Raw genomic sequence first — 15441 nt, 5'->3', positions numbered from 1 at the left:
TAATAGCTACCTAGTTAAAATAATTACAAAATTACCTGTAAAATAAATCCTAACCTAAGTTACAAATACACCTAACACTACACTATCAATAAATTAATTAAATAAACTACAATTATCTAAACTAAAATACAATTAAATAAACTAAACTATATTACAAAAAAAACAAACACTAAATTACAAAAAATAAAAAAATATTACAAGAAGTTTAATCTAATTACACCTAATCTAAGCCCCCTAATAAAATAAAAAAGCCCCCCAAAATAATAAAATGTCCCTACCCTAAACTAAATTACAAAAGTAATCAGCTCTATTACCAGCCCTTTAAAGGGCCTTTTGTGGGGCATTGCCCCAAAGTAATCAGCTCTTTTGCCTGTAAAAAAAAAGAACAACCACCCCCCCCATTACAACCCATCACCCACACACCCCTACTCTAAAACCCACCCGATCCCCCCTTATAAAAACCTAAGTCTAACCCCCAAGTGGTCCTTACCTGTCCTGAAAACCGGCGGAGAAGGTCCTGTTCCAGGCGGTGAAGTCTTCTTCCAAGCGGCGACCTCTTTTTAATCGCGTACCTTGAATACCTATTCAGTGTACGGCGGAGATCGTATGAAGAGGATCCTCCACGCTCCATGGCTCCGCGGTCTTCAGTTCCAGCATCGCCGATCTTCAGTTCCAGCGTTGCCGGTCTTCAGTTCCAGAGTCGACTGTCTTCAGCTCCGCGGTCATCAGTCTTCAACTCCTCCGCTCCGCTTCGGCTGGTTCCTGGAAGAAGAAGAGGTCGCCGCTTGGAAGAAGACTTCACCGCCTGGAACAGGACCTTCTCCGCCGGTCTTCAGGACAGGTAAGGACTACTTGGGGGTTAGACTTAGGTTTTTTTATGGGGGGATCAGGTGGGTTTTAGAGTAGGGGTGTGTATGTGGTGGGTTGTAATGTGGGGGGGGGTGTTCTTTTTTTTACAGGTAAAAGAGCTGATTACTTTGGGGCAATGCCCCGCAAAAGGCCCTTGTAAGGGCTGGTAATAGAGCTGATTATTTTTTTCATTTAGTTTAGGGTAGGGAAATTTTATTATTTTGGGGGCTTTTTTATTTTATTAGGGGGCTTAGATTAGGTGTAATTAGATTAAACTTCTTGTAATATTTTTTCATTTTTTGTAATTTAGTGTTTGTTTGTTTTTGTAATATAGTTTAGTTAATTTAATTGTATTTTAGTTTAGATAATTGTAGTTTATTTAATTAACTATTTAATAGCTATTGTACCTAGTTAAAATAAATACAAAGTTACCTGTAAAATAAATATAAACCTAAAATAGCTACAATGTAATTATTAATTATATTGTAGCTATCTTAGGGTTTATTTTATAGGTAAGCATTTAGTTTTAAATAGGAATAATTTAGTTAATAATATTAATATTATTTAGATTTATTTAAATAATAATTAAGTTAGGGGGTGTTAGGGTTAGACTTAGGTTTAGGGGGTAATATATTTAAAATAGGTGGCGGCGGTGTAGGGGGGTCAGATTAGGGGTAATATATTTAATATAGGTGGCGGCGGTGTAGGGGGGTCAGATTAGGGGGTAATATATTTATTATAGGTGGCGGCGGTGTAGAGGGGTCAGATTAGGGGGTAATATATTTGATATAGGTGGCGGCGGTGTAGGGGGGTCAGATTAGGGGGTAATACATATAATGTAGGTGGCGGCGGTGTCAGGGAGTGGAGGTTTAGCGGTTAAACACTTTTTTAGGTATTGCGGTGGGGGATCGCGGTTGACAGTAAGATAGACATTGCGCATGCGTTAGGTGTTAGGTTTTATTTGGCAGGTAGTTTAGGGAGTTACGGGGCTCTAATACACAGCATAAGGCTTACTACGCCTGCATTTTGTGGCGAGGTGAAAATGGAGTAAGATTTCTCCATTTTCGCCACGTAAGTCCTTACGCTGTATATGGGATACCAAACTGCGCGTGTTGTGTATGTCAGTCTATGGGGCAAAAAACTACGGGTGAAGGCAGAAATATACGAGCGTAACTTCTATGTTACGCCGTATATAGGATACCAAACCAGCGCAAAATTTGGCTTCGCCGGGTTTTGCGGGCGACGCTGCATATCGGATCGGGCCCCTGATTGGCGATTGTGTCCTATTTTGGTTTTCATGTTTTTTTCAACCTGCAGCTTTACAGAAGCTCTAACTGTTCACAGCGTACTTACTCTGGTGAGCTGAAGAAATTTTGAGTTACAATATCTTCCCTTTTTACAGAGAGATATTTTCATGTTAGCTTTTTACAGTTACGCTGCATCACTTTCAAGTGATTTAGCATATAAGTATAATGTCCCTTTAAAGTCATATTCCAGCCAAAACCTAAATCCACATGGATGCATTTTTATTTTATATAGAAACATTTTTGTAATATAAATGTATTAGCAAAAAATGCTTCTAGTAAAAACTATAGCTGTTTCAAAAGTTTAAGTATGCACCGTGCACAAGCTGTTTGGTGTGTTGTACATTGTAAATAGCAGCATGGGAGTCATTGGGCAAGATAACATATGCTTTTGCGGGTGACGCCGGTTTTTATGCGGTGTTGGTATCACATATACAACGTCACATATAAATGCGGCATGCATATTTCACCCGTCGGCCGCAATTTTTACTCCCATAAGTTAACTTAGAATCGCGTCGCAAATCGGTATCACATATTGAGCACAAGGATTTACGCGGCAAAATTTAAGAAATTTTACTCCTTTTTTACCTCTCCACACATAGGCAGAAGCAGCAAACCTTGCACTGATTATGTGAGCACCGTAACTCCCGTAACTGCCTGAAAATATTAACAAACACCTAAAGCATGCACAATATCTATCTACCTCCTGAAAATAACTAACACCTAATGCAACCTGTCAACCGCAATCCCCCACCGCAATAACTAATAAAGTATATGAACCTCTAATCCGCCATTAACCCACATCGCAATAATCCTAATAAATCTATTAACCCCTAAACTGCCAATCCCCCACAACACAATAATCCTAATAAATCTATTAACCCCTAATCCGCCAAAACCCCACAACGCAAATAAATAATTTAATTACTAAGACCCCCTAACCTAACACCCCCTAAATTAACCCCAATTACCTAAATTCAAAAATACTAAATTACAATTAAAATAAAAAATCCTAAATTTAAATTAATCTAAGATTACAAAAAAATAAAAAGTCTAACATTACATAAAATAATAAACCAAATTATCAAAAATTTAAACCTAATCCCTATGAAAATAAAAAAGCTCGCCCAAATAAAAACACCCCCTAATCTAATTCTAAACTACCAATAGCCCTTAAAAGGTCCTGTTGTAGGCCATTGCCCTAAATTAAACAGGTTTTTTCCTTAACAAAATACCAAGTCCCCCCTCTAACAGTAAAACCTAACATTGAAAAATCCTAAACTGCCTATTGCCCCTAAAGGGGCATTTGTATGGGCAGTGCCCTTAAAAGGGCATTCAGCTCTTTTAAGAGTGCCCAGAAATCCCTAATCTAAAAAAAACGAATCCCCCAAAAAATAAAAAAAGCCTAAGTCTAACCCCCCAAATAGGTACTCACCGTTCTTGAAGTCTGGCAGAGAAGGTTGTATTCCAGGCGGTGAAGTCTTCTTCCAAGCCGCTGACATCTTCTTCCAAGCGGGGACCTCTTCCTTCTTTATCTAGGACTAAGTCGGCGCGAAGCAGAGATGAGCAAGGAGCAGGACCGAGGAGTCATGGAGCGTGGAGGATCCTCTTTGTACGATCGCCGCAGTACACTGAATAGTGAATTCAAGGTACGCGTTTAAAAATGGTGTCCCTTGCATTCCTATTGGCTCATTTAATTCTTCAAATTCAAATTAGCCAATAGGATGAGAGCTACTAAAATCCTATTGGCTGATTTGAATAGCCAATAGAATTTCAGTAGCTCTCATCCTATTGGCTGATTTGAGCAGCCAATAGGATTTCAGTAGCTCTCATCCTTGTTGAATTTCAAAAATTAAATCTGCCAATAGGAATGCAAGGGATGCCATTTTTAAAAGACTCCCTTGCATTGAAGATTCAGTGTAAAGCGGCGACTGTATGAAGATGATGCTCTGCGCCGCATGTCTTGAAGAATGGACCTGTGCCGCTGGGATGGAGATAGAAGACGCCACCAGGATGAAGATAGAAGACGCCACCGGGATGAAGATAGAAGATTCCATCTGGGTGAAGATAGAAGACGCCGCATGGATGGATGAAGACTTTTTGCCGCCTTGATGTCCGGACTTCAAAAACTGTAAGTGGATAATCGGGGGTTAGTGTTAGTTTTTTTTTACTTTTTTGAGGTGTTTTTTTTTTAAATTAGGGTTTGGGCTTTCTTGAAAGAGCTAGATGCCCTTTTATGGACAATGCCCATACAAATGCCCTTTTCATGGCAATGGTTAGCTTAGGTTTTTATTAGAGTTAGGTTTTTATTTTAAGGGTGGTTGGGTGGTGGATTTACTGTTGGGGGGTCTTTGTATTTTTTTACAGGCAAAAGAGCTGATTTGTTTAGGGCAATGCCCTACAAAAGGCACTTTAAAGGGCTATTTGTAGTTTATTGTAGGCTAGGATTTTTATTTTATTTTGGGGGGCTTTTTTATTTTTATAGGGCTATTAGATTAGGTGTAATTGTTTTTATTTTGGATAATTTAGTTTTTTATCATAATTTAGTGTTTGTTATTTTTGTAATTCAGTATTTTTTTATTGTAATTTTAGATTTTTTATTTTAGTAGTGTTAGTTTTTTTTAATGTGTAATTTAGTTTTTTTTTAATTGATAGTTAATTTAATTTTAGTATAATAGTTATCTTAGGTTAATTGTTAGTTTAAACTTAAGTTTTTTTCATTTCACAGGTAAACTTTTATTTATTTTAAGATAGGGATATTGTAATTTTAATGTAAAGTTAGGGGGTTGTTAGGTTTAGGGGTTAATAGTTTAAATTAGTGTTTTGCAATGTGGGGGGCTGGTGGTTTAGGTGTTAATAGGTTTATTTAGTGGCGGTGATGTTGGAAGCCAAAGGTTTGGGGGATTAATAACTTTATTTAGTGGCGATGTCGGGGAGCGGCAGAATAAGGGGTTAATAGCTTTATTATAGTGGTGGCGATGTCGGGAGCGGCAGATTAGGGGTTAATAAATGTAATTTAGTGTTTGCCATGTGGGAGGGCGCCGTAATAGGGGTTAATAGGTAGCTTATGGGTGTTAGTCTACTTTGTAACATTTTAGTTATGAGTTTTGTGTAACAGTTTTGTTGCGTAAAACTCATAACTACTGGTCTCAGATTGTGGATCGGACTGTGTCGGTATAGGCTGTACCGCAAGCATTTTAGCCTCACCGCACAACCTGTAATACCAGCGCTATGGAAATCCCACGCAAAAAAATCATTTTTTTTATTGCGGGATTGATGTTGCGTTACAGGCTAAAATGCTTGCGGTACAGCTATACCGACAAGACTCGTAATGGCTGCTTTATGGTTTTTACGCTGAAATCGCCATTTTTTCAGCGTTAAAACTGGAACGCAAAGCTCGTAATCTAGGTGTTCGTTATTTGCGTTGTGGGGGTTTGTCGGATTAAGGGTTAATAGATTTATTAGCATTATTGCGTTGGGTGGGTTTGGTGGATTAGGGATTAATAGTTTTATTAGGTTTGTTGCAAGTTGGGTTGATGGTGGATTAGGTGTTAATATAGTTTATTAGGTTTATTGCAATGTGGGTTAATGGCGGATTAGGGGTTAATAGTTTTATTAGGTAGATCGCGATGTGGATGAATTGCGGATTATGGGTTAATAGTTTAATTAGGCTTATTGCGTTGTGGGTGGGTCGGTTTAGGGGTTAATACTTTTATTATTAATTCTGATGTGGGTTTGATGGCAGATATAGTGGTTTTACGTGTCGGGTTTATTTTTGGGAGGCTGGTTAGACTTTTACGGGAGATTGGATATTTTTTTTATTTTCTTAGGTGTCGGCAGTTTCTAAAGGGCCATAAGTCACTGGTGACTCCAGAAATTTGTATTTACTCTAATTTCTGGACATTGCTAGTTTATCTGACTAACGCACTTTATGAACTGCGGCAGAGTTTATGTAATCCCCCGATGTACGAGATGAAATTAAGGCAGCAAGGGTTTCAGCTGTTGCGCTGAAGCCTGCGCCACATATGTAATCTTGCCCATTATTTTCTAAATATTTCAAACATATATTATATTGTCTTACATTTAGCATCAGTTCACCTTCCTAAAACAGATACATTTATTATTTGATTCTTTATGCTTCAATAAAACATAAAGGGATAGGTAAGCAAATATGATTCAGAAAGATCATGCAATTATAAACAACTTACCAATTGACTTCTATGTTCTAATTTGTTTTGCTCTCTTGGTATTCTTTGTTGAAAATCATACCTAGGTAGGCTCAGGATTGCACTATTTGGAGATAGCTGCTGAATGGTGGCTGAACATATATGCCTCTTCTTGTTGGCTCATCCACTGTGTACAGCTAGCTCCCAGTAGTGCATTGCTGCTGCTTCAACAAAGGATACCAAGAAAATGAAGCAAATTAGATAAAATAAGTGCACTTGGAAAAAAATGATTCATGAAAGAAAAAAATGTAGGTTTTATGTCCCTTTAGCAAATGAAAATCAGAAAAGATAACCAACCATTATTATTTTTATCACTATTCGCCATCCTGCAATTTATGCAGACAATGAGTAGATATAAAATAGCTAATAGAACCATGTATCCAAAATACAGACAACAGTTCCTCATTTAAATGCAGCTCCCTTCCTGTTCACTGGGGTGATATCAGTGAGTAGTGAAACTCTTGCAGCTAGAAACAAGAGAACATTTAGCACAAAAGGGAGAAAAATACCATCATGGTGCATAATATCAATATCCTATATAATAAAAGACAAGAGTTTGTCTGAAGCCGTCATGCGCAGTTCAGACAAACTCTTGCCGCGAGGACCCGGCAGCAGCTCAGCTGTAAGAGGCGCGCGAGGACCCGGCAGCAGCTCAGCTGTAAGAGGCGCGCGAGGACCCGGCAGCAGCTCAGCTGTAAGAGGCGCGCGAGGACCCGGCAGCAGCTCAGCTGTAAGAGGCGCGCGAGGACCCGGCAGCAGCTCAGCTGTAAGAGGAGCGCGAGGACCCGGCAGCAGCTCAGCTGTAAGAGGAGAGAGAGAGAAAGAGAAAGAGAAAGAGAAAGAGAAAGAGAAAGAGAAAGAGAGAGAGAGAGAGAGAAAGAGAGAGAGAGAGAGAGAGAGAGAGAGAGAGAGAGAGAGAGAGAGAGAAAGAGAAAGAGAAAGAGAGAGAGAGAGAGAGAGAGAGAGAAAGAGAAAGAGAGAAAGAGAGAGAGAAAGAGAGAGAGAGAGAGAGAGAGAGAGAGAGAGAGAGAGACCGACCGACCGACCGACCGACCCGTGTCAACGGGCTTTAGGACTAGTAAAATATAATTTATTAAATAAGCAAAAGATCAAACTCACAAACGTGACTTCAAACAGTATGAGATATGTAATCCTTGCATATATAGGGGCATATTTATTAAGCTCCGTATGAAGCTTGATGCTCCGTGTTTCTGGCGAGCCTTCAGGCTCGCCGGAAACAGAAGTTTATGAAGCAGCGGGCTAAAGAATACGATCGGGTTGATTGACACCCCCTGCTAGCGACCAATTGGCTGTGAATCTCTCCCACATATGTTCATTTATAGAAAGCAGTATAGCATTGTTGTTCCTTCCAAAAAAGCGACAAATATAATATTTTCTAATGATTTATTTTAATTATACTAAATTCCTAATGGTATATTATGTTTAAATCCTGATCTTAAAGGAACACTAAAGCCATAACTTTTCTTTCATGATTCAGACAGAGAATACAATTTTAAACAACATTCCAATGTACTTCTATGATCTAAATAGCTTCACTGTTTATATATCTTTTGTTGATTAAATAGCAATGCACATGGATGAGCCAATCACACAAGGCATCTACACGTATGTGCAGCCAGCAATCAGCAGCTGCTCAGCCTATCTAGATATGCTGTTCAGCAAAGGATATGAAGAGAATAAATCAAATGATATAATAGAAGTAAATAAGAAAACTGTTTAAAATTGCATACTCTTTCTAAATCAGGAAATATAAAAATGAGGTTTTATGTCACTTTAAATATGTGTTTATTCTTGAAAATGATTTCCTATTTCTCATAACACTGATATTCACACATGTAAAACACATAACTACAGTGCCAAAATAGTATCTTTTGGGATCTATTTGTCATTGCGGGACCTACGCAAGAATTTATAAATTAGCGCAAACCTTAGGCCGCCTGTATTACGATCTTAAAAAAAGAAAATTATTGCGTGCGTTACAGAAAGAGGCCGATCGCGTGCATAAGCATGTATTCCCCATAGAAGTCAATAGAGGAGAGAATTTATTTATTTATTTATTTTTTTTTAAAAAAAAAGCTTCAAACACTTCTGTTGAGCGCTAAGTGAAATCGTGATAATTTCATATTGCAAAAATATTTTGTGTACGTAATCTTCTTTATATTGTTTGTATTTAGATAATTATGTATGCATGTGATGATATTTGTACGGAGATGTACCTAAATGAGTGTATGTTCATGTATGTCTATGTGAGTCAATGTAAAATGGCTTTGTATGAATTTTTGTTTCTAACACCGAGATCTTGTATCTTAGAAAAATTTGTATTAAAAATTAATTTATAGTAAAGTGTTTGTATGAGTCTAAGTGTACTTTGTATAATTAGTGAAGGTCTTTGGTTGCAATATATCAATAACTACTGGTCTTGGATAACGTTATGGATTTGTGCGTAAATAGGGATTTTTGTTGGGCTATGGAGGTTTTTTCAAACTTTTAATGACTGCATTATGGAAATTAATGCGTTATGGGCCATACGCTACAATTTGAGTCAAAAAGCATAACTTGCAATCTAGCTGAAAGATAGCGATAACAAAGACAATTTGATAATAGGAGTAGATGAAAAAGTTGCTTAAATTGATTGATCTTTCTGAATAATTAAAGAAAAAATTGGGGTTTGAGTCCCTTTAAATAAAGGTAAATAATATAAAATGAAAGATACAACAAATTTCTTTTGTTAAAAGGACATAAAACCCAATCATCTTTCATGATTCAGCTAGAGCATACAATTTTAAACAACTTTCCAATTTACTTATAGTCTTTGTTTTCTTGTTATCCTATGTTAAAAAGCAGTAATTGAAGCGCTGGAGTGTGCACATGTCTACAGCACTATATGGCAGCAGTTTTAAAAGAATGTTATATATTGGCAAGAGCACTAGATGGCAGCATTATTTCCTGTCATGTAAGGCTTCACATATGTGCACGCTACCTGTGAACGAAGCAAATTTGATAATAGGAGTAGATTGGAAACTTTTTTTAAATTGGATTCTCTATCTGAATAATGAAAGAAAAATTTGGTGTTTCATGTCCCTTTAAGCTTTCCTGCTGATCTTGCTATCTGATTATTTAAATAATAAATTCAATTCTCATTTTGATTCTGTTATTCTTTATTAGCAGGGTGAAGCACTACTTACACATGTAACATTATTATTTCTGATTATCTCCTCTCGGGCCTGATTCTCTAAAGCTCTCTGGTCTGGTGACCCTCAAGGACTGTTTTAAAGGCAATTTTTTACCTTTTGTCATTATTTAATCAAGCAGAGTTAGCTAGTGTAAAGGAGCAACACTTAATGCTCATTAAATAAGCTGATAATTGCTCTCCATGCCGGCGAGTTTTTGTGAATCAGGCTCTCATTCTTTACTTAGCTTCTATGTTTTCTTGATTTTTAATCATCCTCCTCTGATATTTTATAGACGTTCCTGATCCATCCTCCTTTAAAGCAGAAATTGGAATTGCTGTTGGGTGTGTGGTGATTTTCCTCATTATCGTGGTAATAAGTGTATTCTACATTTTAAAAACAAAAGGTAAATTCCCTCAAATGTTAATATTTAAAGGGACAATTAAACAGTAAACAAATGCTAGATAGAATGATGCATTCAAAGAAAAGATTAGTCTGAGAATAACATGTAGATGTATTTTGTAAAGTTCCATTAGCTGTTTAAATAATGACAAAATAAGGTTAAAGTTTTCATGTATAAAAAATAATGGGAGCTGCCATGTTGTAACGTAGGTTACCTGCTGTGCTGTGGCCAGTTAGGGACATTTATAAATAGGTAACTAGGAATATAACAGTGTTCTGCGCTTTCATTTCTAACAGGAAGTGAAATGCTCACAATTTCAGAATGGAATTACAGGAAAAGGGGGCAAAATTAACAATAAAAGTATATTGCAGAGTTTTTTATATGCATACAACTTATCATTTTATATTACCATCTCAAAGTGTTTAATGTCCCTTTAAGTGTTTTATTGAAGACAACTAACACATCAGGGTAATTTTTTAAGCCAATGAAAGGGGCATATTATGGAATGAGTTAAATCAGCGGCACGTTTTGGTCTTGGCAAATGAGGGCAGCAGAATATAGGGGGATAGCAAATTATATGCCAGATTACAAGTGGCACGCTAAATTTTTTTTTTTCACTCTCGCTCAAAGTAAACTTTTATCGGGGACGGCTTTACATTCGTATTAAAAGTTAAAAGTAAATTGTGTGCATGCAAAACACAATGCACTCTAACAGCTGGACTTTGGATGTCACAACAGCATTAACATCTTCTACCTATAAACTTCAATTTGTGCTCCACGGTGTAACTTCAAGTTGTCAGCAGTGCGAACTCGAGCTTGTGTTAGCATTGCTGGGAAGCATTGAGCTCACGAGAGCGCGCTTTCATAGGCTCCAATGGGAGCCTCGTTCTAATACTGTCAGAGACGGCATCAGAACCTAAGCACAGCGAAGGGGGTAAGAAGTGCAGCGATGGCAGCAAATATAAATACATATGTATATGACTATATACATATATATTTATGTGTTAATATGTGTATATACATATATTTACTGGGAACCCAAACACGCTATATTTATGTCTTCCACTATTATTGGTAGTGTTAAGGATGAAGCAGATTATTTATATATATATATATGTACTAATAGAACCCGCTCCAAAGGATATTATGGTGATTAGTAATGGAACACCTGACTAACAAAGTATTTGCAGATGAACCAGTGCACGGAACTCATGAATCACTAAATATTAAAAAGTAAGAAAAAGGTCAGATGAGTTAATCCAGCACTGGTGCTGGATTAACTCATCTGAACTTTTTCTTACTTTTTAATATATATATATATATATATATATATATATATATATATATATATATATATATATATATATATATATATACATACATATTACGGGTAAAGTCCGAAATCCGGTTAATCCTAGAATTACCCAAGCAGCTCTGGGTAAAGCCTGAAGTAGTATAATTCCCCATCTACACTATGTATTTTTGCTGGGGGATCAAGGAAGGCATCCCACCGATCCTCTGGCATCAACCCCAAGTGTACCTTGGGGAATGAGGTTATGAGGTTTACAAGGGGGCATTTCCCCCCACCCCTTGAACCCTCCAGGCAGAGGCAAAAATAGATAGTGAGCATGTGGAAATTACAGTGCATCATTTATATGTTTCATAAATGTATTTGTTACTGAAATGTGCTAAAAAGCTATTTAAAAAAAAAAAAAAAAATATATAGAAGATAGAAGATGTGAATATGTTTGATGAAGTGAGTTGATGCACTCAGAGTAGATTTATAATGTTACTTCAGGCTTTACCCAGAGCTGCTTGGGTAATCCTAGGATTACCCGGGTAATGTTACGATTATTCAATTTTCAACTTTACCCACTATATATATATATATATATATACTGTGTGTGTGTATATATATATATATATATATATATATATATATAAATATAACACCTAGAGAAAGTCCAGCACCCACTTACAAGTTCTCAGCTAAGATTAAAATAAAAAATTGAATAGTTAGTTACCGCATTTAGCCAAATGGGACAAGCCCAGGTACCACGTCAAGGTCCCTTCCAAAACCTAGGACCCTAAAACAGCCACACAATGCAAGCTCTCAATCCAACAAACTGTGAACAAGTGAAGGGTGCACAGGCTTATGCAATCACCCTAGACATATACAAAACATGGAAGGGGAAGCTGTGTTGTGCCTAGAGTCACAGACAGTTAACCCCAGACAGGTCTGGGTGCAAGAGCCATAGGGAAAATTACAAAGCAAAGGGACCATGACGTGGTACCTGGGCTTGTCCCATTTGGCCAAATGCAGTAACTAACCCTTCCATTTTTGCTTTTAATCTTAGCTGAGAGCTTGTAAGTAAGTGCTGGACTTTCTCTGTGTGTTGTATTAATTTGTTTTGTAATTTTTCCTATGGTTCTTGCACCCACACCTGTCTGGGGTTAACTGCCTGTGACTCTGGGGACAGCACAGCTTCCTGTGAGTGCCAGTGAGCATGAAAGCAAAGATGTTCCAGCTGGTGCAAATCCAAAAACCTTTTATTTTGCAATGTGGGATACAAACAGAAGCAACGTTTCAGGCCAACAATCAGCCCTTTCTCAAGCTTGACCATAAGTGAATATACAAACATTTAAATAGCCCTAATGGCGCCAACAAATTGTGATTCAAACAGTGGCAATACTGCCATCTAGTGTAAAATTCCAAAATTGCATATATTTCAAACATATTAAAATTCATCCATTATAAATGATTAAATAAATATAATACATATAAATATATCATCACCTAGAGTATAATAAATATATAATCTATATATGAAAAAATCCATAAAGAAAAGTTATCAAAAAGTGACTACAAATAAATCTTAAGCATTTCATATTAAAGGGACACTGAACCCATTTTTTTTTCTTTTGTAATTCAGAAAGAGCATGCAATTTTAAGCAACTTTCTAATTTACTCCTATTATCAATTTTTATTCGTTCTCTTGCTATCATTATTTGAAAAAGAAGGCATCTAAGCTTTTTTTTGGTTTCAGTACTCTGGACAGCACTTTTTTATTGGTGGATGAATTTATCCACCAATCAGCAAGGACAACCCAGGTTGTTCACCAAAAATGGGCCGGCATCTAAACTTACATTCTTGCATTTCAAATAAAGATACCAAGAGAATGAAGAAAATTTGATAATAGGAGTAAATTTGAAATTTGCTTAAAATTTCATGCTCAATCTGAATCACGAAAGAACATTTTTGGGTACAGTGTCCCTTTAATATCATTATACCAATAGATAAATCCCTTGTTTAATAAAATTAAAAAATATTTTACTTATATACCAGAATCATATTTTGACTCTCATATAACAACCACAATTCATTTTAAATTAAAAACATATATCAGATGTGTAAACCTAAAAAATCAGAACATAACATTATTTTCATCAATAGGCCACTACATATGAATATAGGTCAAAATTGGATATTCAGCCCACATGTACACACGCATGCAAACAAACAGAAAAACTATGTGTATGCATCCATGCGTACATGTGTATGCACAAAATCAATAAAGATGGACCATCATAGAGGTACTTTAAGAATTTATATAATTTGTATACTCAATACACCTATACAAGAATAAGAGAAATTTATAACTTTATATAAAATGAAAATAAAACTACCAAAAGGCTGTCCAATTACATTCTCTGTTTAAGCCCTTTGGCCATAAAGTGCACAATTCATTAATCCAGAAAGTTTCACGTCTACTTAATAGGTTTTCCCTATCACCCCCTCTTCTTGGTGTATAAACTTTTTCAATCTGAAAATGAAGCTGGCTGATTCTATGTCCTGCTTCTAAAAAATGTGAAGCTACAGGTGCATCCTTTTTATTACAACGAATATTTGACTTATGCTCCGAAATTCTTTCACGTGCTTCCCTGGTCGATTGTCCAATATAAATTAGGGAGCACGGACATTTAATAGCATAGATAATATATTCGGATCTACATGTCAAATATTCTTTAATCCTATACTTTTTCCCTGAATAAGGATGACAAAAAGTGTCACCCTTAATCATTGAGTTACAATTAATACAGGATAAGCATGGATAACAACCTTTTTGTGCTCGGCCAGTTAGAGTACTCTGTAAATTTTTACTTACTCCAATATCGGCTCTCACCAATTTATCTCTAATATTAGGGCTACGTTTATAAGCTGGCATAGGGAATTGTTTAAAGGCACCTACTTCTGGATGACATTTATATAAAATGTGCCAATATTTTCAAATAATTTTATTGACTTGATAACTCCTAGTATTGTATTGAGAAACAAATTTAAACCTCTCTGAATTCTTAGAACTATCTTTTATTCTCTTCACTGTTCTAGACTTTCTACCAGCAACAATTACATCCTGTTTTATGTTCTCTATAAGTGTTTTACGATAACCTCTCCGGATAAATCTGTCCGACATTTCTTCCAAACAAACCTTTTTTTACTGTAGGGTCAGATACTATACGATCAACCCTTAACAGTTGACTTTTAGGGACTGCCTTAAAGGTGGAAGGTGGATGAAAACTTTCAAATAATAATGTGTTGTTTCTGTCAGTAGGTTTAGAATAAATATCTGCCTTCAATCCAAATTCACCTTTGTAAATTTTTGTGTCCAAAAACTGAATAGAATATTCATCATATGACAAAGTGAATTTAATACCATTAACTGAACAGTTAAGGTCACCAATAAATGCCAATAGGGATCCAATGTCGCCATACCATATGCCAAACACATCGTCAATAAAACGCCACCATATGGCACCATACTGTTTAAACAATGGATGTTCATACACAAACAATTCCTCAAAATTAATCATAAATATGTTGGCATATCATATGCAGGGGCGACATTGGACCCCATGGCTGTCCCTTTTCTTTGGAAGTAGAAAGTTTCTTTAAAAAGAAAATAATTTGCATACAAAATTAATTACAGTACATTTACAAAGAATTGTATCTGAGCCATATTGTATCTTTTATCATTATTCAACATTTTGGCTACTGAGGCTATCCCACTTGTGTGTTTAATTGACGTGTACAAACTGGACACGTCAAGGGTAAATAAAATAGCCTTCTGACTTGATATATTAAGATCTTCCAATTTATTTAAAAAATCATAGGTATCTTTGATGTAAGAAGATGATTTAGTAACATATGGCTGTAATATTTTATCAAGGAAGATCGAGATGTTGGAAAAGATGGACCCCGTGCCAGCCACAATTGGCCTACCTGGTGGCATACTTTTATTTTTGTGAATTTTAGGTAGGCAATATATGACAGGTCTAATGGGATGTTTTACCTGCAAAAAATCTCTCAGATCCTTAGAGATGAATCCCTTAGATACAGCATTGGATAAAATATCAGTAATCTCACATTGTATTTTATACGTTGGATCAAAACTGATTTCTGTATATAC

The 15441-nt window shown here is 36.3% G+C and overlaps 1 protein-coding gene across 2 annotated transcripts in view; it reads left to right on the top strand.

Annotated features, from left to right (window-relative positions):
• LOC128663791 (uncharacterized) overlaps positions 1 to 15441 on the top strand; it is a 331967-nt gene that overhangs the window by 272998 nt on the left and 43528 nt on the right. For both annotated transcript variants that reach the window (XM_053718293.1, XM_053718294.1), the window contains exon 5: positions 9866 to 9976. In XM_053718293.1, coding sequence (XP_053574268.1) covers positions 9866 to 9976 — 111 coding nt within the window. The remainder of the gene's footprint in view (positions 1 to 9865; positions 9977 to 15441) is intronic.

This window comes from Bombina bombina, chromosome 6, assembly GCF_027579735.1.
Source record: "Bombina bombina isolate aBomBom1 chromosome 6, aBomBom1.pri, whole genome shotgun sequence".
Classification (NCBI taxonomy): Eukaryota; Metazoa; Chordata; class Amphibia; order Anura; family Bombinatoridae; genus Bombina; species Bombina bombina.
The sequence above is the reverse complement of the archived record's forward strand: the minus strand, read 5'-3'. Positions and strand labels throughout refer to the sequence as shown.